The 27,273-nt window shown below is 33.6% G+C and overlaps 3 protein-coding genes across 14 annotated transcripts; 1 reads left to right on the top strand and 2 right to left on the bottom strand.

Annotated features, from left to right (window-relative positions):
* Positions 1-708: 708 nt before the first annotated feature.
* Positions 709-7,046, bottom strand: LOC130989683 (transcription factor TCP13-like). 5 transcript variants are annotated; one of them, XR_009090717.1, is made up of 4 exons: positions 6,830-6,982; positions 6,072-6,524; positions 4,869-5,854; positions 709-1,194 (listed from the first exon to the last, which is right to left on the bottom strand). XR_009090717.1 is itself a non-coding variant. In XM_057913742.1 (3 exons), exon 3 carries the CDS (start codon positions 5,762-5,764, stop codon positions 4,922-4,924), a length of 843 nt encoding a protein of 280 aa, XP_057769725.1. In that variant the 5' UTR covers positions 5,765-5,975; positions 6,072-6,524; positions 6,830-6,982; the 3' UTR covers positions 4,679-4,921. The 5 variants fall into 5 exon arrangements, 4 of the variants coding, with proteins under 4 accessions (XP_057769725.1, XP_057769724.1, XP_057769727.1 ...); XM_057913742.1 differs by lacking the exon at positions 709-1,194 and having other exon boundaries at positions 4,679-5,975; XM_057913741.1 differs by lacking the exon at positions 709-1,194 and having other exon boundaries at positions 4,679-5,854.
* A 7,297-nt stretch (positions 7,047-14,343) lies between these two features.
* Positions 14,344-17,555, bottom strand: LOC130989682 (uncharacterized). Its single transcript, XM_057913739.1, has 2 exons — positions 17,057-17,555; positions 14,344-14,676 (listed from the first exon to the last, which is right to left on the bottom strand). Exon 1 carries the CDS (start codon positions 17,442-17,444, stop codon positions 17,064-17,066), a length of 381 nt encoding a protein of 126 aa, XP_057769722.1. The 5' UTR covers positions 17,445-17,555; the 3' UTR covers positions 14,344-14,676; positions 17,057-17,063.
* A 2,782-nt stretch (positions 17,556-20,337) lies between these two features.
* Positions 20,338-26,953, top strand: LOC130989681 (nuclear transport factor 2-like). Of its 8 annotated transcripts, none has more exons than XM_057913736.1 (9): positions 20,345-20,395; positions 20,546-20,653; positions 23,031-23,218; positions 24,419-24,716; positions 24,801-25,217; positions 25,413-25,534; positions 25,617-25,682; positions 26,265-26,328; positions 26,428-26,953. In XM_057913736.1, the coding sequence occupies exons 3-9, from the start codon at positions 23,033-23,035 to the stop codon at positions 26,646-26,648; spliced, it is 1,374 nt and encodes a 457-aa protein (XP_057769719.1). In that variant the 5' UTR covers positions 20,345-20,395; positions 20,546-20,653; positions 23,031-23,032; the 3' UTR covers positions 26,649-26,953. The 8 variants fall into 8 exon arrangements, with proteins under 8 accessions (XP_057769720.1, XP_057769715.1, XP_057769719.1 ...); XM_057913731.1 differs by having other exon boundaries at positions 25,614-25,682; XM_057913737.1 differs by lacking the exon at positions 20,546-20,653 and having other exon boundaries at positions 20,338-20,395.
* The last annotated feature ends 320 nt before the right edge of the window (positions 26,954-27,273 follow it).

Below are 27,273 nucleotides of genomic sequence, written 5' to 3'. Positions count from 1 at the left end.
CGTAAAAAGAGAGGACAATTTTTTAAAATTCTACAGAATTTGATACTTAAACAATTTATTGTTGTAAAATAATTAAAAAGAAAACAAATATAGACAGAGCAAAAATAAATAAAGAGAAAAAAACCCAAAAAATAAATTAGATATGGAAAACAAAACACATATATCGAATAATCTTACTTCATTAGAAATTGTTAAATGTAATATAAAAGGGAAAAAAAATCAACAAGAATAAATATGTGGAGCATATCTTTCGGAACTAAAGAGATATGGTCAACACAATATGGAAATGGGGCGGTTATAAAAAAAAGGTTAATTACCTAATTAGCCTTTATTAATATTGACGGATCACTTAAATCAATTACTAATCACCGTTAGATTTACGAAATCCAACGGATTACATGCATTCTTCATTCTCTCTAGATTTAGCATTCTTTTTTGATCCATATATATATATATATATATATATATATATAATTAAATTAGAAAAAAGTACATTAAGTATAACACATAATTAAGTTTGAAATGTTTAATTTTATACAACATTTGTAGTTATACTATAAACAAATAGATGTGCACACAAACAAAATAAAAACTTTAATATTTCATAAGATTAAGTTTTAAAAGCGAACATTTACAAATTGGCAGAATAATCACAATTAATATTTTTGAAAAAGTCATACATAGGTTTTTATATATATTAGATATAGATAATCTTTAAATCAATAATACATAAATAATCTATTAGTTTCGGCGAAGACTAAATATAGTACTCCCTCCATCCCATGAAACATGAGGACGTCGTATTCTTTTCTAAGACGTCCTATGAAACATGAGTCGTTAGTAAATTCATCTCCTTTATACAATTTCATGCGAGACCACTGCCGCCATTATGTACACCACCGACGTCGCATTTTTCGACGGCGCAGGCGGCGATGCCGAGCGCAACTTCCATGATTCGAGCAACATCGTCGAGTACCCGTAGCTCTTTAATTGCGCTACACAAAATTTGCTTATCATGACTTCGTGATTCTGATTCTATCGAGAAGGTTGATGCGCTCCGCCGCAAGAACGAGTCTCTTCGTGTCTCCGACACCGATCTATCCCTTCGCGTCTCCTTGTTCTTCTGCTCTCTGAATTCAACCACCTCAATGTCGGACTACAACGTCTTGCAGAATGATTGCGTTGCTGCCTCATCTATAAATGACAATGCAGTGGTAGGAACATAGTGAAATCTTGTAGAGGAGGAATTTCTTTGCTTGAAACACCTTTAGATTAATAGTGTACGATCTTAATTATTGGGCTATAAACAATGGAACAACGCTCGACATTGCCGCTGTTGAAAGATGAAGCCTTAATTGGTAGTGCACATTGCCAAAAGAAATGGCCGGTTTCGCATGAAATTGAAAAAAAAAAAAGAATTTTTTAAGGTGTTAATATTTTCATCTGCGACTGGGCTTAAGTGGAGTACTTATCAAATGTTGGGGTGTTATTAATTATTACTAACGTTACGTTGGGGGTTTAAGTACCGCTGGAGTGATAATATTAGGGGGTTATTTGCATATTAACCCTTTATTTTTAGTTGGGAGAAGGGGAAGAACAAGAATCGAACCATATATAAATCTTTCTATAAATACAAGTCTTCACTACTTAGATTAGATGTCCTCGAGTAGGGTTGTAAATGAATCGAATATTTTTGCTCGATTCGATATTCGATTCGAAATTGTGTTATTCGTATTCGATAACAAATATTCGATTCGATTAGTATTCAAATACTTATATGAAATTATGATATTCGATATTCGCATAGATACATGGTTAAATATTTAAATATTATATATATGTATATATGTGTGTGTGGAGGGGCTAAAATAAATTATGAACTCATTTTTTATTGTAAATTTTATGGTGGATTCGTCACTTTATTGGATGAATTTAATTTTATATTCATCAATATCTAATTATATATATAAGAATTATAATATTATATAATAATTGACAATTTTAAAAAGGAACAAATGCAAAAAATCATAATATACATGCATTAAAGTAATTCTCCATAATTTAAAAAGTAAAACTTTACAATTTATAAAATCAAAATTTTAAATTGAAGTCATTCTTCCATCACAAGTCGCGCTTCGTCATTGCGATTGTAAACTAATCAAATAATTCGTATTCGTATTTTGATATTCGTATTCGATAAATATTCGATTCGATTCGATTCGGTTAGTATTCAAATACGATACGAAATTATGATATTCGACTCGATTCGATTCGTTTATAACCCTATCCTCGAGTAGTGTTTACCTCTAGTTTCGAAAATGCTAAAATCGCAATAATATGTCGAGGGGTTGAGGTTCAACTGTTATTTTATAAGATCGTCATATAAGTTATAGAATGTTTCTTTTGGTCGGTTTGGTTTTAGGTTCCAAAATTGAGCCCAAATTGAATCGGTCAAATTAAGTTTGTTATATATAGGGTTTGATTTATGATGATTTTTATATATCCCCAAAATAATCTACCGAGCATTTTTCTTAAATTGAATTCAATAAAATTCTCTCTCTCTCTCCTCGTTCCTCAGTGTGAATCTTCTTCATCTTTAATTTGTCTAAGAAACCATACCACCCACTATAAACAACTTTGTTGAATTGCTAAGTTAATTAATGTTTGCCGTCTATTATTGTTGTTAACTTATTATTATTATTATTATTATTATTATTATTATTATTATTATTATTATTATTATTATTATTATTATTATTATTATTATGCTTTTTTTAGTTGGATTATTATTATGTTAAATGATTAAAAAATGGTAACCGTGTCCCTACACAATGAGTCAATGAGTCAATGACATTATTCCCCTCCCAACTTCACCAAATAGGAATGAATTGTGGCAGTATTGGTATGTAATTAATATCAGCTAGCTCCATCGTCATTCATAGACTATATTTAGACGAAAATATGAAAGGGAATTAAATATATTTAGACGAAAATATATACTTTTAAAATTAAAACAGTGTAGCCAGTCTGTTCTGCTATAGTCTAAAAAAAAGAAAAACTATACCACATAACAAAAGTAAATTAAGCATCTGTGTATGAAGCTTATAAACCCTAATTCCCTTAATTTTCTTACGAAAAGTATGTACGTACGTGCAGTTTGCTTTTAAAAAAAATTGATTCTGAAAGTATTTTACAATACAACACACAGAGACACATCCATTACTGTCAAATTAAAGCACATAATTAATTCCTTTTCTAAATGCATCCTTGTTATCTCCCTAACAAAATATGTAACACCAAAAAAAAAAAATGTAACTGGCATATATAAATCTTATACACGTCTATTCAACTTACTACCACTACAAAAAAAAGTTTCTATTAGTGACATGAGACTTGGTAGCTAATATTCGTGTCACAAAAATCAGTGACATTTAAAAGTATAACTATTAGTGATTAGTTAATTATACTATCAAATGTCACTAATTTTTATGACACACATAATAACTACTAAGTCTCATGTCTAGTGGAACTTTTTTTTTTTGCAGTGTACATTTTAGAAATACAGATTGAAAAGTTAGAAAACCAAATATAGCCTAGAAATACACATATAGGCACACACCGACTTGGATTGGAATATAATAAAAACTTTTTATTGTAAGTAATATGAGAATATTGCACTAAACGTATAAACTAACTGCATGCACAATGATAATATACTGAACGTACGTATAAAGTTATCGCAGTGCAATTACTTTATACTATATATATTCAATCCAGTGCATTCTTACTCTAAGAAATTTTTATTCGAATCATTTCATACGAGCTAATTGTTAAAACAGGACCACAATTTTTAATTAGTGTTTTTCAAAAAGAGGACTATATATTACGAAATTTGAAAATAAGGACTATATATATATAGCTTTCATTTTTTACATTTACACTCCTATCTCGGGCCGTGATGGAAGCTGTAGTCCTCCTTTTCAAATTCCGTAATATATAGTCCTCTTTTTGACAACCACTAAAATTTACGGTCCTGTTTTAACAATTAGCTCCATTTCATATATACACATATGTAGAGCTATGATCAATAGAGATGTGGTCCTTGTACATGCACACACACAGATTCACAAAAGATAGAACCAAACCCTAGATCAGCTTGTACCTTGCACCTAACACATAATTTCCTTCTTCTTTTTTCCACTTTTTTCTTAATGTGGACCACTACCCTATCTCTTTATTTCTTTCCATTTTTAATTTTACCTTAGATCTGTTATATTCCACTTGGATCTTCAAATCTAAAGCTGATTTTACCACACCTGCTGTCGTCTCATTCACAAAAACCCTTCTTCTTCTGCTCTAGACACATTTCTGCTAGCTTAATTCTACTAATTATCAGTAGCATTTAATTTGATTTCATTAATTAATACATTCTTCAACATTATATTCACTCTAATGTTGCTAGCTAGTACATGAACAAGAAAAATAAGATACATATTCATTATATGCGGGAGCAGGGACCATGCTAGCTACCTAGGTTTTTAATTAATTTTAGCTATATACATTTGAAATTGATTAATAAAACCAATTTTCGATCTTGCAAACAAAAGATTGGGGGAATTAGGCATCAGTTTGCATCAGTTCTACATATATACCATGAAATCATCAGCAATAAACACAATTTCTAGCTCAAGAAATCATGAAATGAAAATTTTAATCAAGAAAATAACATTAGTCCTATATATAATTCAATATGCTACATGTAATTAATAACATAATTAAGCCCTTGAATATCCATGTATTGCAATACGATGAAACTAAGGGCATAAAATACTTAATTATATATAAGTATACATGCATAGGCACCTTACCAGTGTGTTAAGTTTGGAGTTGATGGCATCGACATGAAATCATAGTAGTTTGATCATCTGCTGCCGTCGTTGTTTTGCGAAGGGAGGAGATTGGCGGTGATGATGTTGAAATGGGTGGAGGCCTCAACACTTGGTGAGAAATCTGCGTTGGATGCAGAGATTTGTGACTGGAAATAAGGCTGTGCCGCCATTGCAGCTGCAGGTTGGTACACGAGCACCTGGTGGTGGTGGTGGTGGTGAGGCTGCACCAGGCTGAAATTGTGCCAATCCTCGGCGGCCGGCTGCTGATGTGGCGACGACGAGCAGTTAGGGCTTCGCGGGGGGTGAGAGAGGGTTAGGGTTGAAGGATCCCATCTCACAAACGATGAATTGAATGGGATATTTGAAGTAGTAGAAGAAGAGGGGTTTTGGTTTTGGTTTTGGTTTTGGTTTTGGTTTTGGTTAAGATATGAATGATGATGATCTTGATGATCCTTGGATTTGAGGTCTAATTGATTGTTGAGGTTGTCGAGCATGGTGGGGTGAGGGAATTGCAGCGGCGGCAGCTCATCGATCTCGGCCTTGGCGGCGTTGAGGAGCCAGTCGACGACCTTGCTCGGCTGGTTGAGGCCGAGGCGGTCTTGGAGGTCGTAGAGCTGGATGGCCGTGGGGACGGACAGCCGCACGCGTCTGTCCCTCAGGCCCCTCACCGTGCACACCTTGCTGTGCCGGTCCTTTCCCCCGAAGGCCCTCGACACGCGTACTATCCGGGGGTCCTTCAGCCTCGACCACGATGTCGTGGCTGCCTTCAAGCTGCTGATGTTGTTGCTGCTGTTGTCGTTGTTGTTGTTGTTGCTGTTGTTGTTATTGTCAGTTGTGCTGCTACTCTCTTGCTTTGCTATTTCTCTTGAAATCATCTTATGTCACTCATAATTGGTTTCCTCCACACCTCTTGATTGGATATTTCTCACTCAATTCATCCCAAAACTTGATAAATAATTCACAATCTGCATATATATATACAATTCATCAAAAATAAAAAAAAACCCCACCATCTCTTTTAGATCTTCAACATAGATTGAATCAAGAACATCAATTGCACTCTATGGCTTAAAGATCCACATGAATCTGATCTCATGACATGTCAAGAAACAAAGAAAACACAGATTTGATTTCCATTTCCAATATATATATGAAAGAATCAATCTATCACAAGAAACTTACTTAATTAATTACTCCACCTTGTCTGAAGCCATATCATCAAGATGCCTTAATTTCTTGACTAGCTCAGAAATCCTCTCAAGATACATATGCCTAACTAAATTCCCTAGCTAGCATATAGAGATGATATATACTTATACAAAGATGTGAAATGAAAAGGAGAAGGGAATTGGGAAGTGAAGATGCTGGTATTGGATTGCATTGACCATATTGCTCCAAGAGAAAGGAAAGAATGGTTGTCGTGGCGCCACGTGTACACCGGCATCGGAATGTGTTAGTCAAATTCTTCTCTCATGGTTTTGGTCTCATGAATTAATTGTGGTTAAGCTTAGCTAAGTAGCTGTCAAAGCTTTGGACTTGCATAGTATCCAAGTCTCAAACCAAGACAAAATTTTGCCTTCTTAATCGAGCTAAGAAGCCGGTGCATTTCCAATCTATGGGACCATGAATTCTTCTCTTCACAAAAAAAAGTTGGCTTTAATGCTTTATCGACAACTACAAAAAGGCATCATGGTGAATTCCCATCACATGGTTTTGACAGATATATTGCACGCCTATGTTCAATTCAAACATTTAATTAATCAAGTTTTGTAATTAACTCACCATTTAATTTAATGTACTAACATATGATATGATTAGTTAGTTATAAGGACTACAAAATCTTCAACTGCAAGTTCATCAAGAATTAGTTAGGTGTGACAGCAATACAATTATATATAATAAAACTATATATATAAGTAGATGAAATGGAAATTAAATACCTCAAATTGGATTATATTTTTGGAGTTTCTAGAGTGAGAGTAACGTCACTCTGATGTTGCCATGGGGTGTGAGGGACCAACTGATTTCCATTGAAATTTTCTTCAAGATATATATATATATGGAGAGGACCACACTACTATATATATTTTTCTTGCTTATCAAAAGAATAAATTCAGAGAATTGTGGGATGTATATATAGATGAATTTTATTGCATGATTTTAATGGCGGCCTTCAGCATATGTATATATATAAATCTTGTTATTTGACAGATCAAAAAAGATCTTCATATATGTATAGGAATATAACAGGTTAGACGTGTTGAACTTTCTTTCTCTGCAATTAAAATGTGCTTTTTTTCTTTTTCTTTCAATCATTAAATGCTTATCTTTTAATTTTGGGGTTCTGAAATATTGTGGGCTGCCTACCAAAGAATCTAAGGCGTAGGAAGTTCACACTGTGATGTCTACTGATCACTTATCGACAAATTATAATTGAATATATGAAATAAATAACATACAAAAAAAGGGATATAATATATATATATATCATCAACTTAAAAAATGCTGCTTGTAATTAGAAATAATTAGGTTTGAGATTCATGGTATATTTCCTATATATTCCTAGCCATCGATCTCAAAGGGGTAAAGAAAACATATGAACAATGTGAGACAAGAAATTTGATATGAATAGTTTTTTTTTTTTTTTGCATGTTAATAGCAAACGTGCATTTATAGATAACTGAATTCAATTATTTTCTGCTGTGTATCTGCACACACTTTTATTAAGGCCATTTACTCTCTTGTTGGAAGGTATGCATAAAAAACTAGCATCTACTTCCCTAGCTAAAAGATTTAATTCTATGCACCCAAAATAATTGACTACTGTAAATTTGATGCCAGAAATTATTTCTAATGGAGATTAAACTAGCATAAAATTAAAGAGCTAGCTTGGGATTAATAATGCCCTTCACTTCCTTTACTTCTTGCTTCTGACAAACAAAAAAAAAAGGAGAAAAATCATATATAATCGGCTTCAATAGACTTAAAATAATTAAGCTGCCGGGATTTCAAATTAGTTCAAGATTCATCTCTTTTTTTCTTGAAATTGATATAATTATACAATGAAGAGACAATATTTATTGAGACAATTTATTTCACAGAATTATGTCAAGAATATGCATGGCTAAGAAAGGAGGTGTAGGTGCCAATTTGTGTCGTTTCATTCATGGTAATCAAACCATAATATTATACCGAAACATTAATTTGTCATTTTTTTTTTTCATATTTGAAGACTTTAATTTCAGCGACTTATTTAAATAAATTTATTGTCTTTCGAAAAATAAAAATATGGAAGTAGTCAGAAATTAGAGGCAGTGATGAGGATCTCGAGAAAAAGGAAGCAGTTAGATTTAGATTTTTACATTATTGCCAATTAAATGGTCCCCGGATCCCAGAAAAGGGATTGCTCAGAGTTTTCAGTGTTACATCCCTTTTAACACCATCACTATTCAATTAATATCTATGTATATAATCCCCAATTTACATATATTGTATATCTCGTATTTCATATATATATGCAGCAAAAATGTTGTGTGCCACACATAGGGCTGTCTAACCGGATATCGGTATTGGATAATCCCATAATCGAATCGAACCATTCGAGTTTGGTTACCCAATTATCAATTTTTCCGATTATTGGTTCGGTATTGGTTATTAAATTTCTAAAAATTTCAGGTATCGGTTAACCCGATAACCGGTTCGGGTTAATCGAATAACCGCTTTTTATTAATTTTATGATTTAATATATATTTTTTAATTATATTTATTGTTATTTTTTGTAAAAAAAATTGATATTTAGTTAAAATAGAATTATATTGTACTAATAGAACAAGAAAGTAACTTTGCGTAGTGGATAAATAGTGCCTTGTATTTGTTGGAGACCCGTGTTTTTTGAATCCTCCAAGTAATCGTTTGGGTTAACCGATTCGATTATTGGGTAACTGAACACCAATTTTGATTCGGAAACAGTTAGTGGATTTGGCCTAATTTGATTTCTTGTCATCGAATCCCAACAGATCGACAGGCCTAGCCACACATATAAAAATTAATGAATTTAATTTGGAGTATGTGCGTGCGAGAAATAGATAAATCTTAATTACCAAAATTTGAAAAATTTTAGACACTAAAGGAATCTTATCTTATATACTAAACTATCTTTGAAAAATAAGATAAATTATAATAGGGATACAATAAATAAACCAAATTTAGTAAAGAAAGCTCTTTTTATATCCATTAATATGGAGATTTGTTGATTTCAAATTGGATTAATCACTAATTATAGTGCACAAACTTTAATTATATTGAACTCATATTTTGCAATTTTAACACGATTTTAAAAACGTTGGAAGGCAAATTAAAGCATCTAGGGTATTAGAAACTTGGGGGAAAATGCAGTAGGTGTTGAGGGAATGTGATATGGAATGAAAGAGAAAAGAGAGTTAAGAGAGAGAATAGGGTTGTGAATGAACACAAAAGGGACCACTCTTAAAGCATTATGGAAGGTAGATTGAGTGACAATTCATAGCATGCAGCCTCCAAAACTTGAACTCAAAGCGTGGTAACCACATTGTACCTAAACAACTAAAGTCACACCATGTGGAAAAGGGCATTTTTGCCTATTAACACAAAATTATATGTTCAAGTCAAGGACTATGCAAAAACACTCACCACATCAAAAGCATCGCCTTACACTCATCCTTTCTATCATAAAAATACTTCTTCATGATCAACTCTCTCCGTCCTTGAATAAGTGTATCCAGTAGTCAAAATAACGCATACGTACTAATATGAAGAATCTATACAAAGTGAGGGTGCGTTTATTTTAATTGTAAATTTATCACGAGAAAAAAATAATATAAAATTTTCTCCCTTTAAATCCCTCCTTCATTTTCTATAAAAAAGGAATTTTACACTTTTATTTATACTCTTTCATTTCACTGAGAGATAATATTATCACACCATGATAATATTATCACACATTGAATGAAAAGGAGTAATAAGAAGGAGTTTTTTTAATAGAAGATGAGAGATCTCTCCAGCGGAGAAAAGCCCTCCATTTCTTGTGATAAATTTATAATTGAAGTGAACACACTACTATTGTAGTACTAAGAAACATTTTTTATGTTTTTATAAAATTGATACTAACTCAATTATTATATATTTATATTTATAAATATAACAAAAAATTAATTTTAGCTTAATACTCTCTCCGTCCCACGAATCTTGACATGTATTCATTTTTGGGTCGTCCCACGAATCTTGACACATTTCTAAATAAGGTAATAATTATTACTTTCTCTCTCCTACTTTATTACTTTTATTATCTTCTCTCTCCTACTTTATCACTTTTATTACCTTCTCCCTCCTACTTTATCACTTTTATACTTTATTAACTACACACTTAAAACACTAATCTACAACTCCTTAATTCTCGTGCCGAAACCAAACATGTCAAGATTCGTGGGACGAAGGGAGTATATTTGAACTGGATATTTAAAAATAAAAAAAATAAAGAAGAATTCACAATAATAAAAATTGGTATTATCAAAAGGCAGAAATATAAGTTAAGAAAATGAAAATAAAAATAAAAGAATTAAAAAATAGAATTATTCAAAAACAGATGAGAGATGAGAGTTTTTTTTTATCTTTAAATAAATACTATAACTTTTACATTTGTAATCAAATATTCACATAAAATATATGAAATTAAAGCTCTTATCGTGATCTTTTTTTTTCATATGCATAATAAATATCTTACAATTAGTCGAATTTCACAATTTTAGAAAGAAATAAATAAATAAAAATAAGATGATAAAGAAAACGAAAATAAAAAGAAAAAATATGATTTACAAATAAACCTTCAATTTTATTATAACTACAAAATTACCACTTAAATTTTGAAATTAATTTCAAATTGAAAGTTGTCTTTTTATTATATTATAGATAGATTATAAACTATAGATTATAGATTATATATTATAAATTATAGATTATAGATTATAGATATTGTAACTTAACCTAAATTTGGCAGTTCAATTATTTTTGCATAGAATTTTGAATGTGAGTGGCGTTTACATAAAATATTCACATAAGATATGTAGCATACAATTACTCCTATTAACCCTGTTCATGTTTTGTTTTTTTAGAAAGATTGTGTATTACTTGATGAAAATTGCTAAATTTGTCACCCTAGATTTTGGACTTCCCAATAACTGAAAGAGGAATTTTAGTAATCTGGGAATCACCAGTCCTAGGAATGCTCCAATTCTTGACCTTACTCTCTAGGGCTTTTTTTTGTGCAGAGACAAATAAGGGATAAATACAAGAGGGACTTCTACTTTAATGCTACTTCCTATACTTTATTGAGCTTAATTATAATGTGTGCTTTATTAATGGCCTCCAAATATATTTTTTAAAATGATCATAATTCATGGTTAATTTGCTGCAGTTCTGCGGGTGCAGTTCTCTTTTTCCTCTGCCATCTTGCATTATTGAATTGAAGCATTTAATTCTTTTTAATTACTATACTTGCTTTTTCACCTTCTGCATTTTGTCCCTGCTTAATCACATGAGGTAGGGTTTACACACACACATAATTACATATTATTTGATGTACACACACACACACATATATATATATATATATATATATATATATATTATATGTATAAATGCATGTCTTTGTCAGTGGCAAAGAGATTATATGATAACAAAAACTGCATCCACAGAAGCAGCAGTACAGTAGAGATAAGACAATTCTTCTCCACTGCTTCCTTATTTAGAGATTGGTCAAATTTACTTCCCTTTGTGGAACCCTAAATTCACTCACATGTCATTTCATTTTATTTATTTTTTGTTACTTTCCCTTTCTTTTCCTTGTTTCCACATATATATATATTCTTTACTTTATACTCATCAGCCCACCTTAATCATGTTGGCAATGAAGAATCTCTGCTATCAAACCTTTTCATTTCTTCAAGCTTTAATTTGTTGTGCCATCATTATAGTATTTACATTACATGATGTCTATCAATCGTTATATGATATGACCAACCGCAACATCTCAACCAATAAAATATCTAGAGATTTCAATTTTGAAAAAGGGGGCTTATACAAAAGTGTTAGTAGTGGAATACCACTTTCATAATATATCTATCGAAAGTACTCACCCAAATAATATGTTTATCAAAACTATCCAAAAGTAAAAATGATTTTGATGAGCTTGCTTTGATTTTTGTAAAAATTCTTACATAAGTACAATTGTGTAAGATAGGTAGTTGAAAATTGTACAAAATCTGAGAAAGAGACAATAAATGTTAATTCACGTCACTTTCTAACATTAATATATACTGCAAACTTAGGGTATATTAGAATTACAAAGTGACGTGAGTTTACAATAAATGCATATTTCTCAAATTTTGTATAATTTTTAACTATCTATCTTACATATTTCTTACACAATTGTTCTTGTGTAAGAACTTTTACAAAAAAACAATGCAAACCTATAAACATCAATTATACTTTGGGTAGTTTTTATAGATATATTATAAAGATGGGTAGTTTTGATAGATATATTATCAAAGTGGTAGTTTAAATTCTCACCCTATACAAAATATTCTCCGACTCGACATTTTAGAGTAAAATCATCATTATTTTTAGGAGTTATTGCTGGAAAATATCTCAAGTTTGTTAATTTTCTTATGTATATCATGACCTTTATTTTTTGTCAGAAAATACATGAATTTAAAATTGATTCTGAATCGTTCCACGTTGGGCACTTTTATCCAAATTCAACCTGATGTCGCGGTGAAAAATAGCAAGTCGCGAGACTATTCAAAATTGAATTTGAACAAAATTGCCCTATTCCACCATATTAATGGTATGCAACTTTACTTAAACACCCTAATAAATGGATTGTTGAGATTGAATTTGGATGAAATTACCCGCAGTGAAACGATTCAGAATCAATCTTAAATTCATGTATTTTCTGACAAAAAATAAAAGTAATGATATAAACCAGAAAATTAAGTATTTTCCAGCAATAAATAACCCCCTTCATTTTTATTTAGTCTTGTTTTTAGATTATAACTCGTGCACGACAAGAACACCAAGATAGAATGGGAAAAGAAAAGGCTGCAAAAGAGAGCAGATTAAAAGAAATGGAAAAAGCAATGTATCATCCATATTGAACTATTCTTCATTGCTGGATTCAATTCAAAGCCAAGGAGAAGGGATGATAGAGAGAGAATAAGAAAGAGGTGATGGTGATACTGATAGTGAGGTTACCATATTAAGTAGAGGACCCACCCTCCAGCCAGCCTAGAAAATAGTATATATTCATTGAAATTGAAATGATACAAAAATTCACACCCATTTTTATTAGAGTTACAAAATGCAAAATAGTTGGTTTGTGAAACGGCACATCAACACATCACACATTGCACTTACTAAGGCAAATCTATTTAAGCATGCGTGGGAATGCAACTGTAGATGGATAACTACAACACACTGAGTTTGCCTCCCTTGCACTTTTACTGCCCATACACATCTCTCTACTGAAAAAAAAAAAATTCAAAATTTAATCTTGGTTCATGCATTATTTCTATTCCATATCTAATATTCCATCTTGATGCATGAAAATGAAATTCCACGCCGCAATGGTGAAATATACAAGATATGGACCAGATAGTGAACTCCATCAGTGAAAACTGCAATTCAGATGTAAGCAAAACGAATGGCACAAGTAATCATCATTGCATCTTTTAAAGATGTAAATGCATCCAATGATCAAGCCAGCTACATAATACTAAATGCATCGACCGCACATTGTTCGACACGTGGAGAATCTGTAATGCCGGCATAAACACTATACTGATCAGCATATTGCAACACCTTAGGAAATGCTTTTCTACATGCATGTACCCTACACTCAAGTCTTGAATTATGCACAACATACTCAAAATCGGACTTTGAAACGAGTAGCATAATAAAGTAGGAGCAAGTTCTCTCTAATCAAGCGATGAACAATTATGCCCAAGAATACTCGAGCTTCTTCGACAACAAATTATACAGTCTTCAATGCTACTTAAATACTATCATCATGAGCTCAAGAAAGAGGCAAGGTTACACATAGGCCCACGTAAGAAACACCTATCAATATCTAACATTCACGATGTGAGCAGATGAACTTATTATGACCTATCTCAGCATATAAAACAAAATAACATTACTCAGTTGAAACATCAAAGGACACTAAACTTCACCGACATCAGCAGTCTGCAGACTAATGGGCACAAAATCATTATTAAAGCAGGTAGGCAAATTAACTGGGTTTAGGTGAAAAGAAAATGAATGCTATCTACCAAAATAGTCATATGCTCAGGGGAAGTGCACTGCAAAGGGTGTCGTCCTTTTCTTCACTAAAGCATAAACATTAACTGATTACATTTTAAAATGATTCAGAAAGCAGAAAACTATATTGTGCAGATAGTACTACACTTGATCCCAAAATAATACAAACTTCAAGATCTTTAGATAATTTAAAATGCAGAGCAAACGACCAATAAGGCACATCTAGCAATGATTTTAGACATAAAACACATGGAGCTGCAAAATACTCCTTTGAGTATACATTATTGGGGAAACAACTCATTGAGAAAATACATGTCATGGAATACAACTTGTTCCTTTCAAGAAAATTATCTGGACAGAGAAAACCTGCTGCATAGAACCAAGCTGACCATTAACCAGAACTTCAAGCAGCCAGAAAGATGTCACAGCTCACGGCCTGTTACAAAAGGAATTGACTCTAAGAACATTCAGAGTGATAAACCAGAACTTCATTGTCTCTCAAAAAAGAGATGTATAAGAAGACGCCTGTCTAATATGGAACTAGCAAACTAAATTTCTCAATGTGACAAATAATGTAAATGCTACAAATTTATATATGCGTAATAATCAGGTAAAAATGCTTATCTCCGCCAGGCGCCAACAAAGCAAGAAGTGAATATGAGGCAGTACAGCACAGAGCCAAGTTATTGTGAAGTTTGTACCATCACCATAATCATGTTTAAGCTAATTCTTTTAACATACTTGTGACCAGATGGTTAAACTGCATCTATAAATGTTAGATTGATTATTGTATTAAAAAAGTTATTCTGAAAGAATAACAAGCAGGGCCATGTGGTGTGGGTACAACTACCAGCTAGGTACTTAATTATACAAGTTAGTCTAGAAAATACATTACAATTTAAGACAACAGACTGGTGATTAGGTTCTAAGTCATAGACAAAAAAAAAAAAAAAAAAAAGGATGGCCAACCTGTTGCAGTTCTCAACTCTAAATTGGGGCAGCAGAAGTCCTAAATCTTTGTTTGGATAAGACTGATGAGTACCTTAGGACCAACTGAAACCCAAATTATGTGCATGTAAATCAAGTTTTAGGGATACATGACAAACAAACGCAATAAAATATGACCTTCGAGTCTTACTTCTATAAAGCAATTTTGTTTTGTATTTCTCCCAGACCAGACACCCTACAATAGAACCACTTTGATTTATCTAGTTGTAAAATAATACTCTTACCGTAGCCGTAGTAAGCAATAAAATATGTATAAAAAGGGAAGTGCATCCAAAACTAACTTGGCAGCAAAGCGCATGGCTCAGAAATAGATTATAGCATTAAGGTAAAAGGGTGTGATTATAATACAAGTCCAATCAAAAGTAAACACTAATCTGAAATGACCTAATCAAAGCAGAAATCACAAAGATGAGTTATTTTGTTGACTGTTTAGTTTACACAATCCTATCCACCATTTGATAGTTAGAGCTCATCATATTGAAGTTGAACAACTATAGCTACGCCAATAACTGAACAAAGAAGCTAGGAAGTGATCCAAATTCTCGTGTCTATAATCCTTAGGTGGTATGAAGCATTAACAAAAGGTATTTTCCAATGTTGTGAAAAGCTTAAGGCGGGATTGAGGTGTTTTGCCTCGCCCAGGCGGTAAGCCTCGAGGCGGTCACAAAAAAAACTCATAATAATTTTAAACAACAAATAAAACTAAAACTAACATGATGATTGCCTTGATGCGGCGCCTCACACTGACCAAAGTTCAAATTAATTATATACCAAAAAACGTATACAAGGTGCGGTTTCCTCGCCACCTCGCCCTGAGGCAGCCGCCTCAAGCGCTTTTCACAACATTGGTATTTTCATAACCCACACAGAAGTATCATAAGCTTCAAGGCAGAAACACTATCATCCTTCAACGATATCCCTTACCGTACACATTTAAAATCAAATAAAACCAAACTGTTCACATCAGTGGAGCGGGGTAGGGTTGCCCCAGCACGGTGAATTAAGTGATGCAATGCATATCAGCCAGAATGATCAAAACTACATTTAGAGGGTGTTTGGCTGAGCTTTATAAGCTCCTTCAAAATGTTTGGCAAATATAAGCTCTTCCCCAAAAAATAAGTTCTACCCCAACTTATTTTTTTATAATCTTATATGCAATAATCATTTTTCAAATATTTTTCAACTATAATTTATTATTTTCATCATATATGATTCAAGTTCATTTCTCTTCGATTTTCTCTCTCTAGCTTATAAGGTCAATTATCCAAACACTTTGACAACTTAAAGCTCTATAGAAACTACATCTTATAAGCTCTTGAAACATCTTATAAGCTCCAAGAGCTTATAAGCTCTTTAAAATAAGCTTAGCCAAACACCCTCTTAGTCTACAATATTTGCTGGCACCTCCAGTCGAAAACTGGGATGCATATTTGCATGATCAGAAACATTAGATTCTTTTTAGACATCACAATCAAGCATCTACAGCACCGAAAATTTAACATATGATTTACTAAACCTGAAAAATAATAGGATGCGGATCATGCAAGATCAACTCATGTGAACGGATTACAACATAATTATGATTCGTATCCAAACACCAATCTCCATTGCATCATCAACAGCAATATCAGCTAAGAAATCATAATCCTAATCCTAAATAATGTGTAGGACAAAACCGAAACAGCAAAACATAACATCCATTATCAACTAATCACAATGAACCAATACCCAATCTCAAATTAAATAGGCACATACATCAACAATTCTTCCCCCAAAAAATACATAAAATCAAAACACAAAACCCGTACCTGCATTCTACTTCTGGTATCCGCCGCCGATGGCATCTAGGTCCTCGATAACCGTCGCGGTCAGGTAGGGCTGCGGGAATTCACTCAGATCAAACGTCTTCTCCTTCTTCATCCGCTCCACGTCAGCCTTCTTCAAAAAGGTGCGTTTGATCGGCGGCCGGTTGCGGCGCTGGTCTCGGCTGAAATACTTGATGTCGTAAACGGTTTCGGGGAGTGAGTTGGGCACGATGGCCTTGCCGGGGACGGTGGCGGGGCAGAAAACCCGGTACTCCGTCGCCTTGGGGATGGCGAGCTGGTATTCCGGGTGGGCGACGGGGCCGGTGTATTCCCATGGCTTCTTGATGTAACGACGGAGGGTTTGGAATAGGGATTTCGCAGTGGACGCCATTGCTGAATTTGGGGATTTTCTTTCAATTGCAGGTCGGAAATTAGAAATCAATCTCGAAAAAACTGTATATTGGAAAGCAGAGTCGCCACTGCTTTAAAAGCGACAATGCTTTTAAATGTTTTGTAACATATTTGTGTATGTAACGCAAGTAATTTACTCTCCGTCCACAGTTAGTGTGGTTTTTAATCATTTTTATCCATTCAAAATAAGCGTGGTTTTTATTTTATTTTAGAACACATACATTTATATTTTATATTTTTATACAATACAATTTATACACAATATTTATAAAAAAAAACCATCTCACAAACTATTTTTTATTACTACTAAAAAAGATCAATTCGGTGGGATCTTTTTCTCCACTTTATATACTATTATACATATCTCAATATTTTCTTAAACATATATCTCATAAACCGCCCTATTCATATTGTACAAATCAAGCACCAATTTTTTTATGTGCATATTCAAAAACTTCCCATAGAATCTAACAATGTACCTTCATTTCATATCGAACCTCTAGAATCGACAATCGTCCATCGGTTATTCCATCAGTTTGATCGTATGTATTGCCTCAATCTCATGAGGCAAGAAAGCCATAGAGAGTTTATCATCATCCAATGCTCTGTTGACGTCAATAAAAACCGCACCTTTTAACTCCATCTTAGTCCTCAAACACAAAACATCACCACACGATCCAACAATCTTTAGAAGCTCATATATTCTTTCCATCACCAACTTTCCACTATATTTCTTTCGTCAACAGGTTTCAATCTCAACACAATGATAGTCACATGAACGAGCAATTTGGTGAAACTTTCGTATCTATAATATCTATGTTTCAAAAATATCGATGTTTTAGAATCCAAGCCAGAAGCGATTATGGATGCTTTATAATTCGCCACACTTGTTTGGCGAGCAATGTTTGATTAAATGGCACGAGTTTCCTAAAACCAAACCCCCTCTTTGACTTCAGAAGACACAACTTCTCTCATAACGCCAAATGCATATGGTTTTTTTTCTTTTTTTCGGCTGTACACCCCACCAAAACCTGCTAAAGCCTTTCTCGATATCGTCACATATACCCAAGGACAACCTAAAACAGGCCATCATATAAATAGGGATTGACTGAATAACCGACTTAATTAGTACTCCCTCCGTCCGCCAAAAGTATGACACTTTGGTTGGGCACGGGATTTAAGTGATGGTGTTGATGTAGTGGAGAAATGGTCCCACCACTTTATGAGATGTGTGGTTGAGATTGAATTTGAGGTGAGTTTTTTTTGTAAATAAAGAGTGTTTGTAAGAATAAAATATAAAGATGGATGGTGGGACCATGACTTTAAAAGGAAAGTGGAATACTTTTTGCGGACGCCAAATATAGTAATTGTGTCATTACTTTTGGCGGACGGAGGGAGTATTTATTTTCCTCCAACTGAGAACCACTTGCGATTCCATCCACTCATCTTTCTGCAAATTCTATCACGAAGATAGTCAAACTGCAGTTTCTTTTGCCTCACAACAACATTGAGAGCCCGAGATACATTGAATGACCTTGTACTAACAAAAAAGTATCATAAATTTATATATTCAATTTTGTGTGCGTGTGTTGACCTAACTGTAGGACCGTAGGAGTTAATGTTCAAGATCTAAGGTCCTAAGTTCGAGTCCTCTGTCACGCGATCTTTCAATTTTTTTATTTATTTATGTAATTTATTAAAAAAAATCGCAAAATTATATACTTGTAACCACTCAATGACAAAGTCGATCTATTAATGATATAAGTAGTTTCATGAACATCTTAAATTGTAGAGAAAATTCAAATTATGAAAGTTAACCAATCATTGGTAAAATAAGAGATTGCCTTTTATATTTTGTTATGATCACAAAATGTTGGGGTATTTATTTGTAAATATTTTTTTTCTCACATTCTGAAATTTAACATGATTTTTTATTTCCTATTCACAAATACATAAACTTAACGTATTTTTTAATTTGTAACACCAACAAGGAAAAAGTCTAATTTTTAACACTGACAAGGAAAAACTCTAATTTTTCTTATCAATGTCAAAAATAAGAAAATGCAGTAAATTCATGTATTTCTAAGCAGAAAATAAAATCATGTATTAAATTTCATAAAATAAAAAAATGTGTAATTATAGGCGAATAGCCCCAAAATATAAATATTGGTGGTACAAGAGCTCGCATTATAATATAGTGGTATTTCTTCCATTTGTAAGCTTGAAAGATCAAGATAAAATTACAATTCCCCATTCTCCAATTTAACATAAAATAAAAGGATTAATCTTAATTTATTTATAGTAATAATTGGTGGGTTATACTATTTTATTTTTTAATTACTTGATCATTTTGAGTTATTCAAGCGATGAGACATTCTTGTGCTGATAATAGTATGGTTAGGTTTTATATATAGAGATTTTTTTTTTTTGTAAAATTTAGAATCGTTGAACAGATCAATAATTTTGATGAATAAATATTTTGATTTGAAGTTCGAATCCCAAAATGATGAGATTCTCAACATATGAATAATTACGTCTGTTCATCAAAATTATTGACTTGTTCATTAAAATTATTGATTTAATCAACGTTTCACAAATTTATAAAATATATATAAAAAATAAATAAATATAGATCATTAAATCAATCAATATAAATGAGTAAAATTGCTTCTCAATTCCCTAAACATTTTCTCTTATCTTTTATTTTTATTTTTTTGAAACCATATATAAATATTTAATTGAACACAAATTAGAAGCTTTAGCAGCGGCTAGTTTTCCAACTCTGCTGGATTCTTCTGTTACTCTTTGCTAGCTCACGATCACTCCGTAGATTTCTCTTTCTCTCTCCTCTCCTCTCTCTCTCTCTCTCTCTCTCTCTCTCTCTCTCTCTCTCTCTCTCTGTCCACATCCACACTAAGGTTTATTAATCAGGTACGCAATCGCATTAATTAAACTAGATCATGTCGACGCCGCTCTCTACGTGATTTGCTGCTTTTCCTTGTTAAACGTGATCACTCATGTATTCGACGCTATTTTCTCTCCGACTTTCAACTGATGCCAAATGTGCGATTGTGTGAATAGGTTGCCTGTTTGATTCCTACATTTTGCGGTAGCTTTTGATTCCGGGATTGTTCTTCAGTCCCGTGACGGTCAGATCTGATGGTAGAATTAGTGAAGAACTGATAATAGGTTAGTTTGCATTGTTGGGTTTTGGGGGTTTATGTCAACATTGCTGCTTAATAGACTCGCATTTTTGAGGCATTGTGCGGGTTTATGGGGTGATGCGAAAAGTGATTAGGGTTTGTGGGGATGTGTTGATGCTTTTAATTGCTTGTAGTGTTATAGATGATCTTCGTGGTTTTGGTATCTGGTTGAAACTAGTTTTGTATTCTTGGCATTTCGAGTTTTTATGTTGTTTATGTGGAGTATCAAGGATTTTTTTTATTTTTTTATTCTAGCTCTTTGTTTTCATGGTTTTTGAAAACCTTTTGTTTACGTAAGATCACCAAGCATTAGTTCTCAAGGAATTGCGAATATTTTGTCGAGGATTATTCAAGGTGTGAGTTTACACACCACAAGCCTAGTAGTATTTTTCACCTTTGTATGTGTGAATTATTAGGGTCCCCCAATTCGCCCACCCTAAAACAGGATATGAGTTTGTACATTTTGAGTCTTAAGTTTTAAATTGAGAGCCTCAAAGAATGTGGGCACACCAGAATATTAAGTTGTGTCATATAATAGAATGAGGTTAAGACTTTGGGTTGCAATTTCTTGCTTATTTAAGAGTATGAGATTTTTCTGAAGTGAACTGCTTGCTCCTTGAAGCTCAATGGGGTAGTGCCAAAAACCAAACTTTGTTGGCCATATTTCACCCCTATGATAATGTTTCATTGACTTCCTCTTTCATTCTCGAGTTATGTTAGAATCAATGAGTCTCATTCAAGGTAGTCGGAGTGGTCGTTTGCCTAAAGGATAATTATAGTTGAGAAGAGGGTACTAGAGAATTGTCAGATGCTTGTACTAGGGTGAATCAAAATAAGAGGGTAGTCGAGTTATGTTAGAATCAAACCTTGTACTATATACACAGTGCATGAATGCTAAAAATTGCCTTGAAATTGTGGTGATATGGCCTTTACTTGTGACCTTTTGTTTCATTTAAATTGAATATGGTTCTTTGCTAAGGGATTTAATTTTTAATTGACTCTTATTTTTGTTCGTATCAACAATAATGGTAGATGTACAACTAGATTGTGATGAATTCGCGATATCATTAAATTCATTTCACAGCTAACGGTTAAATATCTCATAAATTGAGCAAAAGGAAAAGGGAACATAGCTTTCTATGGATTTGTTTTATTTTTAAATGGAGAACCGTATTCATGTTTTTTGAATTTAACAGATAAGCTTTAAGTAATTGCCTAGCTGTTCAAGGCTATACAGCGTTGCCCCTCGCTCTTTTTGAAAATTTCTCTCCCTCCGGCCTCTGTTGATATATAGACACGGTTGCTCTCTCATTTTCTCATTGAACACACACACACACACACAAACGCCCATCTCTCTCTCTCTCAATCTATCTCTCACTTTAACACACACACATTCACCCAACCAGCCACACCCAGTCCCCCCTCCCCCCCCCCAAAAAAAAAAAAAGATCCAAATTTTTTCATTAATCAGGTAGTGATTTTATTATTTGATCTAATGTTTCAAGGTCACTGTTTATTTGCTGTATTTGTCTTCTTTTTCAGCATGATGGGGGGTTATATGTAAATCATTTACTCTCCGTCTTTCAAATGATTAGATATATGTGCTTTTGTAGGAACCAAGAGATTATTAATTTCTTCATTTGCCATCCTTATAATTCTGCTGTTTTATTTTTCGGAATACTATACTGGTTGGATTTGCTGGTGGAATAAGGAAAAAACTGATGGTTTTGTTTCCATTGTGGAACATTTTAGGAAATTCAGAAATTAATCACTCGGGGTTTATAGGATTGTCAATTCATTAATAGTAAAATGATTTTTCTCATTTTTTCTCTTGTTCTTAGAACTATTTATTTTGTTGTGCTAGATGATTAGGGTGTTTATCTTTATATACTACAGATAGGAAATATTGGCAATTTATACTCATTTTGTTATTGGGATTTGGATTTACATTTGTCTGGTGGGTATTTAGGTCTTTCTGGTTGTCAATCTTTTATTTCATTGGCTTCTTGATTTCAAAAACTCTGGTTGTACACCAATGTTTGTTTTCTCCACATAATTTTAAGGCTATTTCAAACCAAATAACGTCTGTAGAGTTTTAGAAATTTGCAAAGAAAACAAGGTAAAAGTTCTTGCTCAAATTACATGTAACAAAATGTAACTGCTTATAGTAAGTCAATTAATGGTAAAGGAATTTATTTAAGCATTTGTAGGCTCTAATATCTGATTTGTTTTTGGCTTGTATGATTCTGATTTTGTAAAACTTAAACACCTGAGGCTTCTTTTTGTTATTCTTCTATTTACTGACTTTGGGTGTGAAAGAGTCCAAATACCATTTTAAAATCTCGTCTATCGGCTTCTGGCAGGAATGGCTGCGCAAACTGTGAGTCCTCCGTCGACTCCAAGTGCTCAAGTGATTGGAAATGCTTTTGTGGAGCAGTATTACCATATTCTCCACCACTCTCCTGAATTGGTCTTCAGATTTTACCAGGATACAAGTCTACTGAGTAGACCAGACCCTAATGGCCTTATGACAACTGTGACAACTATGAAAGTGAGTATGATAAATTGATACAGAATACCGATTTATCCCTAAATTAAATCTTTTCATTGTCAATTTTCTAATATTAATACACTTCCTATTCTATTTTGTGTTTTCTGGAATTTATATGGGATATTTTTCTAGATGTGCTACTAATGAAATGATATACTGTATTCGGAGGAGTGTGACAGTTGTTCATGCAATATCTATGTTACAACTCATCTCTGTACATGTCATATCCTAATTTAATTGTGCATAGAACGTTATTTTGGAATTATAGTTACCAACTAGGCCATGTTTTTTGTCTTTTTTGTTTTGTGAGTGGGAGGTTGGGGAGGGGGATCAGTAAAGCAAACTTGTGCATCAAATTTTAGATTAGGCGTCATAGTTGGCAGTGATGAAGGATAGATAGGACTCACTAATAAGAGTGAGACTAGAACCGAGATGGAATAATATCTTTAATTGTTGAACATATTGAAGTCTCAGCATCACGAAAACAAATATAACGACATAGAAACATCCTAATAGTTTAGACTTATGGATTCATATGTGATGATTCGTGGAGTCTTTTTATTAGGAGTGTCTTTTGCCTACGTTGTTGCTCGAAATTAGCCAAGGTTACTGCGACATAGATATATTATTAATTACACATCATCAATATTAATTCCCCCCCAACCCCCCCCCCCCAAAAAAAAAAAAAAAAAAAAAAACCAAACAATAACCTAGTCTTTTGCAGGCTACTGCTATTAGCCTATTACCAGGACATGAAGTCCAAATATTTTCTTCCATGTTTTCTTCGGCTCTGATGGCGTGGTCAATTGGCCATGGTCATCAGGACAGTGTGGTCGCATGGGTGATTGTTTTGATTTTGGGGGTTAATTTTCTTGAACCAATATTGATGATGTGTAATTTACACTAGATCTACATGGCAGCGGCTTCAGTAAATTTTGACATGCATTACAATTGGCTATAATTTTGCTGAATCAATCGAAGTATAATTTTAGAAACATTGGCTATAATAAAAAAAAAATCATAGAGAACTGGGACTTAGAACTAATTTACACATATATACAATGTTGTTTAATAGTTAATTAGTGCCCATTTGTACTAATATCAGTCCTATTCAACGTGAAGAAGTCAACCTACTTAAGTTTATCTCGCAGATTTTATTCAAATTGATATAAACTTTCCTCTGTTTTCTGGTTATACCAGAGCATCAATGATAAAATATGTTCGTTGGACTACAAGAACTATAAGGCAGAGATAAAGACTGCTGATGCACAGGATTCTTATAAGGATGGAGTGATTGTACTAGTGAGTGGCTGTTTGACTGGAAAGGACAACCTAAGAAGGAAATTTACGCAAACCTTTTTTCTTGCTCCTCAAGACAAAGGGTACTATGTTCTAAATGATGTTTTTAGGTATGTGGAAGAAAATGGATCAGACACCAGTGCCGTGGTGGATATTGGAGTTCAAGAGACACCATCCAGTTCCTTGGAGCCAAATCCAGGTTGGCTTTATAATTGCTTCTTTTGTTTTTCATGATGTGAATTATTTTGTCTTGGCCTTCTCATTGTGTTCATTTTGTTCTCAGGGCCTGCTAAAGTGGTTGATTCCCCCAGTACAAACCATGCATCTTCCATAGTGAATGAAGTTGAGATAATTGAGGGGATAGTTGATGATGAAGTGATCAATGAGGGGCAAGCTGTTAATGATACTGATAAACTGGCAGAAGCTGACCCTCAAGTGAATGAGAATGATGTATCGGTGGCTGTAGAATCACTTCCTTGTTCACCCCAGGAGGATGGTCCAAAGAAATCATATGCTTCGATTGTTAGTTCGCAGACCAAAAAGGGTCCTATAAAAGTATATGTTCCTACTAACACAGCAAAAGTAGTTTCAGCAAAAACAGAGAAGCAGCCAGTCAACACAGCGGAGCATCCTGCTCCTGAATCGTCAAGTCCTATTGCACCTGATAATGCATCAGAAAGTAGAGATACTCAGGATGAAGGTATTTTTGTTTAGCTGGTATTTTCCATATTAGATGATTGTTCGAGCACTAAGAAATTTGACATAAATGATTAGCATAAGAAAGAAGCAAAAATATTGTCTAAGATGTGATGATAGCTTTGCAAATCTTTTCCGTTCTAGATCCCTCCTTTTCTCCAGAACAGCTGATTTGCTTTTTGTTTGTTATTTCTTACAGTTGAGGGCCACTCCATATACATCCGCAATTTGCCTCTTAATGTCACAGCTTCTCAGCTTGAATCTGAATTTCAGAAATTTGGAGCTATTAAGCCAAATGGGGTCCAAGTCAGAAGTAACAAGGTCAGGAATACTGCTAGTCGTTATTCAGCATTCTTCAACTCGAATATATTTATTGATATTGACTCTATATCTCCTCTAGCAGCAACAAGGTTTTTGTTTTGGCTTCGTTGAATTTCAAGAGTTTAGTTCCATGCAAAGTGCAATTAAGGTATGTGATCTTCAGATGATTTCCTTTTCTTGACTTTCTTTTTTCTTCCCTTGTTTAACCATCACCGTATGCAAGACCCATAAGTAGTTACTAGTTAGCGAGTGACTAACTTGATCTTGCTTTATAAAGATATACAGTCTGGTAGGAAATTTAGATTCAGCAATATGCTTCTAATAATGAGGTCCCCTTGTATAATTTCCAGGGTTCCTGGTTTAAACAATTCTTCCTGCTCTTGAGCCACCCACATTTTTGGGCACTCCTACATTGTACTAGTTAATAGGTTGATATGATGAAGTGGCTTTCTGTTCAATATAAGGACTGATGACATTTTTATTTTGATGTAAGAGATAATTAGTTGAATATTGATTTTCTACTGCATTCAAATATTCTGTGAGTGGCTACTTTGGTGAGATGTTGCCTAATGTCTGCCACGAGTGTCAATAAAAAATCTCCATGTAGAGCTTCAGCTGGACGGAAATTATGTTGGGAATGCGTTGCTATATTTTCTTATAGATTGTCGTACATTATGTTTTGAATTATCTTCCTATTTTACATTCTAGTAACATTACTTGTGTTCTTTAGGCTTCTCCTATAACTATTGGTGATCGCCAAGCTGCTGTGGAAATAAAGAGGACAACCACCCGAGGTAGTTGGAGCCAAGCATTAACTTTCATTGTCTCTATTCCAAGTTCTTGAAATATGTGGGCGAGATTCATTCTCTTGACATAGCGTTGCTTCTGAACAGTTGGTGGCGGGAGGGGCCGATTTACTCCTTCACGTGGAGGGTATCGTAATGATAGCTTCAGGGGTCGCGGAAACTACAATGATGGCCGGACCTATGTCAGAAGTGATAGCTTAAGGGGTCGCGGAAACTTTAGCAGCGGGCGTAGCGGAGATGGTTATCAACAAGGGAGAGGGAGGGGCGGCCGTCGTTCCAGTCCAACGCAGAATTCAGCTTCAACATAAAACCGTGGACATGGGACATATTGGGGGTAATTTTGACAGGGGCGTTTTAGTGGCGGTAGCAATATCAACTTATCAGGCTTTGGTTCCTAATTCTTCTCCTTCACTTGTTCAAAAGTTAATCTCAGAGGGGTTTGCCTTTGAATGAAATGGGTGCTTAGTGTAGTATCGGTGTTTTAAGTCTTTTTCTTTTATTTTTTTCAACAGAATTTTGTCTAGAGTAGAGGGGGTTCTTGCAGCCTAGAGGAATGTAGCTTGAAATGACTACCATATTTTTTATCTATTGGAGAAAATGAAATTTGGTTTTATTGACTATTGTTATGTGAATGTTGCTGATTTCTTTTCTTTTCTTTTTTTTAACTTCCTGTCTTCTTTATATCTCTAATCTCAATTGGCCTTTCTCCTGTTGGCTTTCTAGGTTATAGATGTGTTGTTTTATGGACAAATGTTTTACGTGTCAATATGATGTTTTGATATTTTGGTTTTGCATCTATTAATGAAATAAAGACTGAACTAGAACATCTCTATTGGTAAGACTCTATAAAAGGGTGCTGTAAAGTGGTTCTCATCGTAGAGTCTCTCATCTTCAGTGCATTGATTTTAGGGTTAAGGTACAGATACCCCCTTG

This window comes from Salvia miltiorrhiza, chromosome 6, assembly GCF_028751815.1.
Source record: "Salvia miltiorrhiza cultivar Shanhuang (shh) chromosome 6, IMPLAD_Smil_shh, whole genome shotgun sequence".
Classification (NCBI taxonomy): Eukaryota; Viridiplantae; Streptophyta; class Magnoliopsida; order Lamiales; family Lamiaceae; genus Salvia; species Salvia miltiorrhiza.
This window is presented reverse-complemented; position numbering and strand designations above follow the sequence as displayed.

Excerpts from the sequence above, each read along its gene's own strand:
- LOC130989683 (XM_057913744.1), bottom strand. The coding sequence starts at position 5,764 with ATGATTTCAAGAGAAATAGCAAAGCAAGAGAGTAGCAGCACAACTGAC.
- LOC130989681 (XM_057913732.1), top strand. The coding sequence starts at position 23,033 with ATGGCTGCGCAAACTGTGAGTCCTCCGTCGACTCCAAGTGCTCAAGTG. Across the intron at positions 24,717-24,800 it reads TTCCTTGGAGCCAAATCCAG|GGCCTGCTAAAGTGGTTGAT; the intron begins GTTGGCTTTATA and ends TTTTGTTCTCAG. Across the intron at positions 26,329-26,427 it reads AAAGAGGACAACCACCCGAG|TTGGTGGCGGGAGGGGCCGA; the intron begins GTAGTTGGAGCC and ends GCTTCTGAACAG.
- LOC130989682 (XM_057913739.1), bottom strand. The coding sequence starts at position 17,444 with ATGGCGTCCACTGCGAAATCCCTATTCCAAACCCTCCGTCGTTACATC.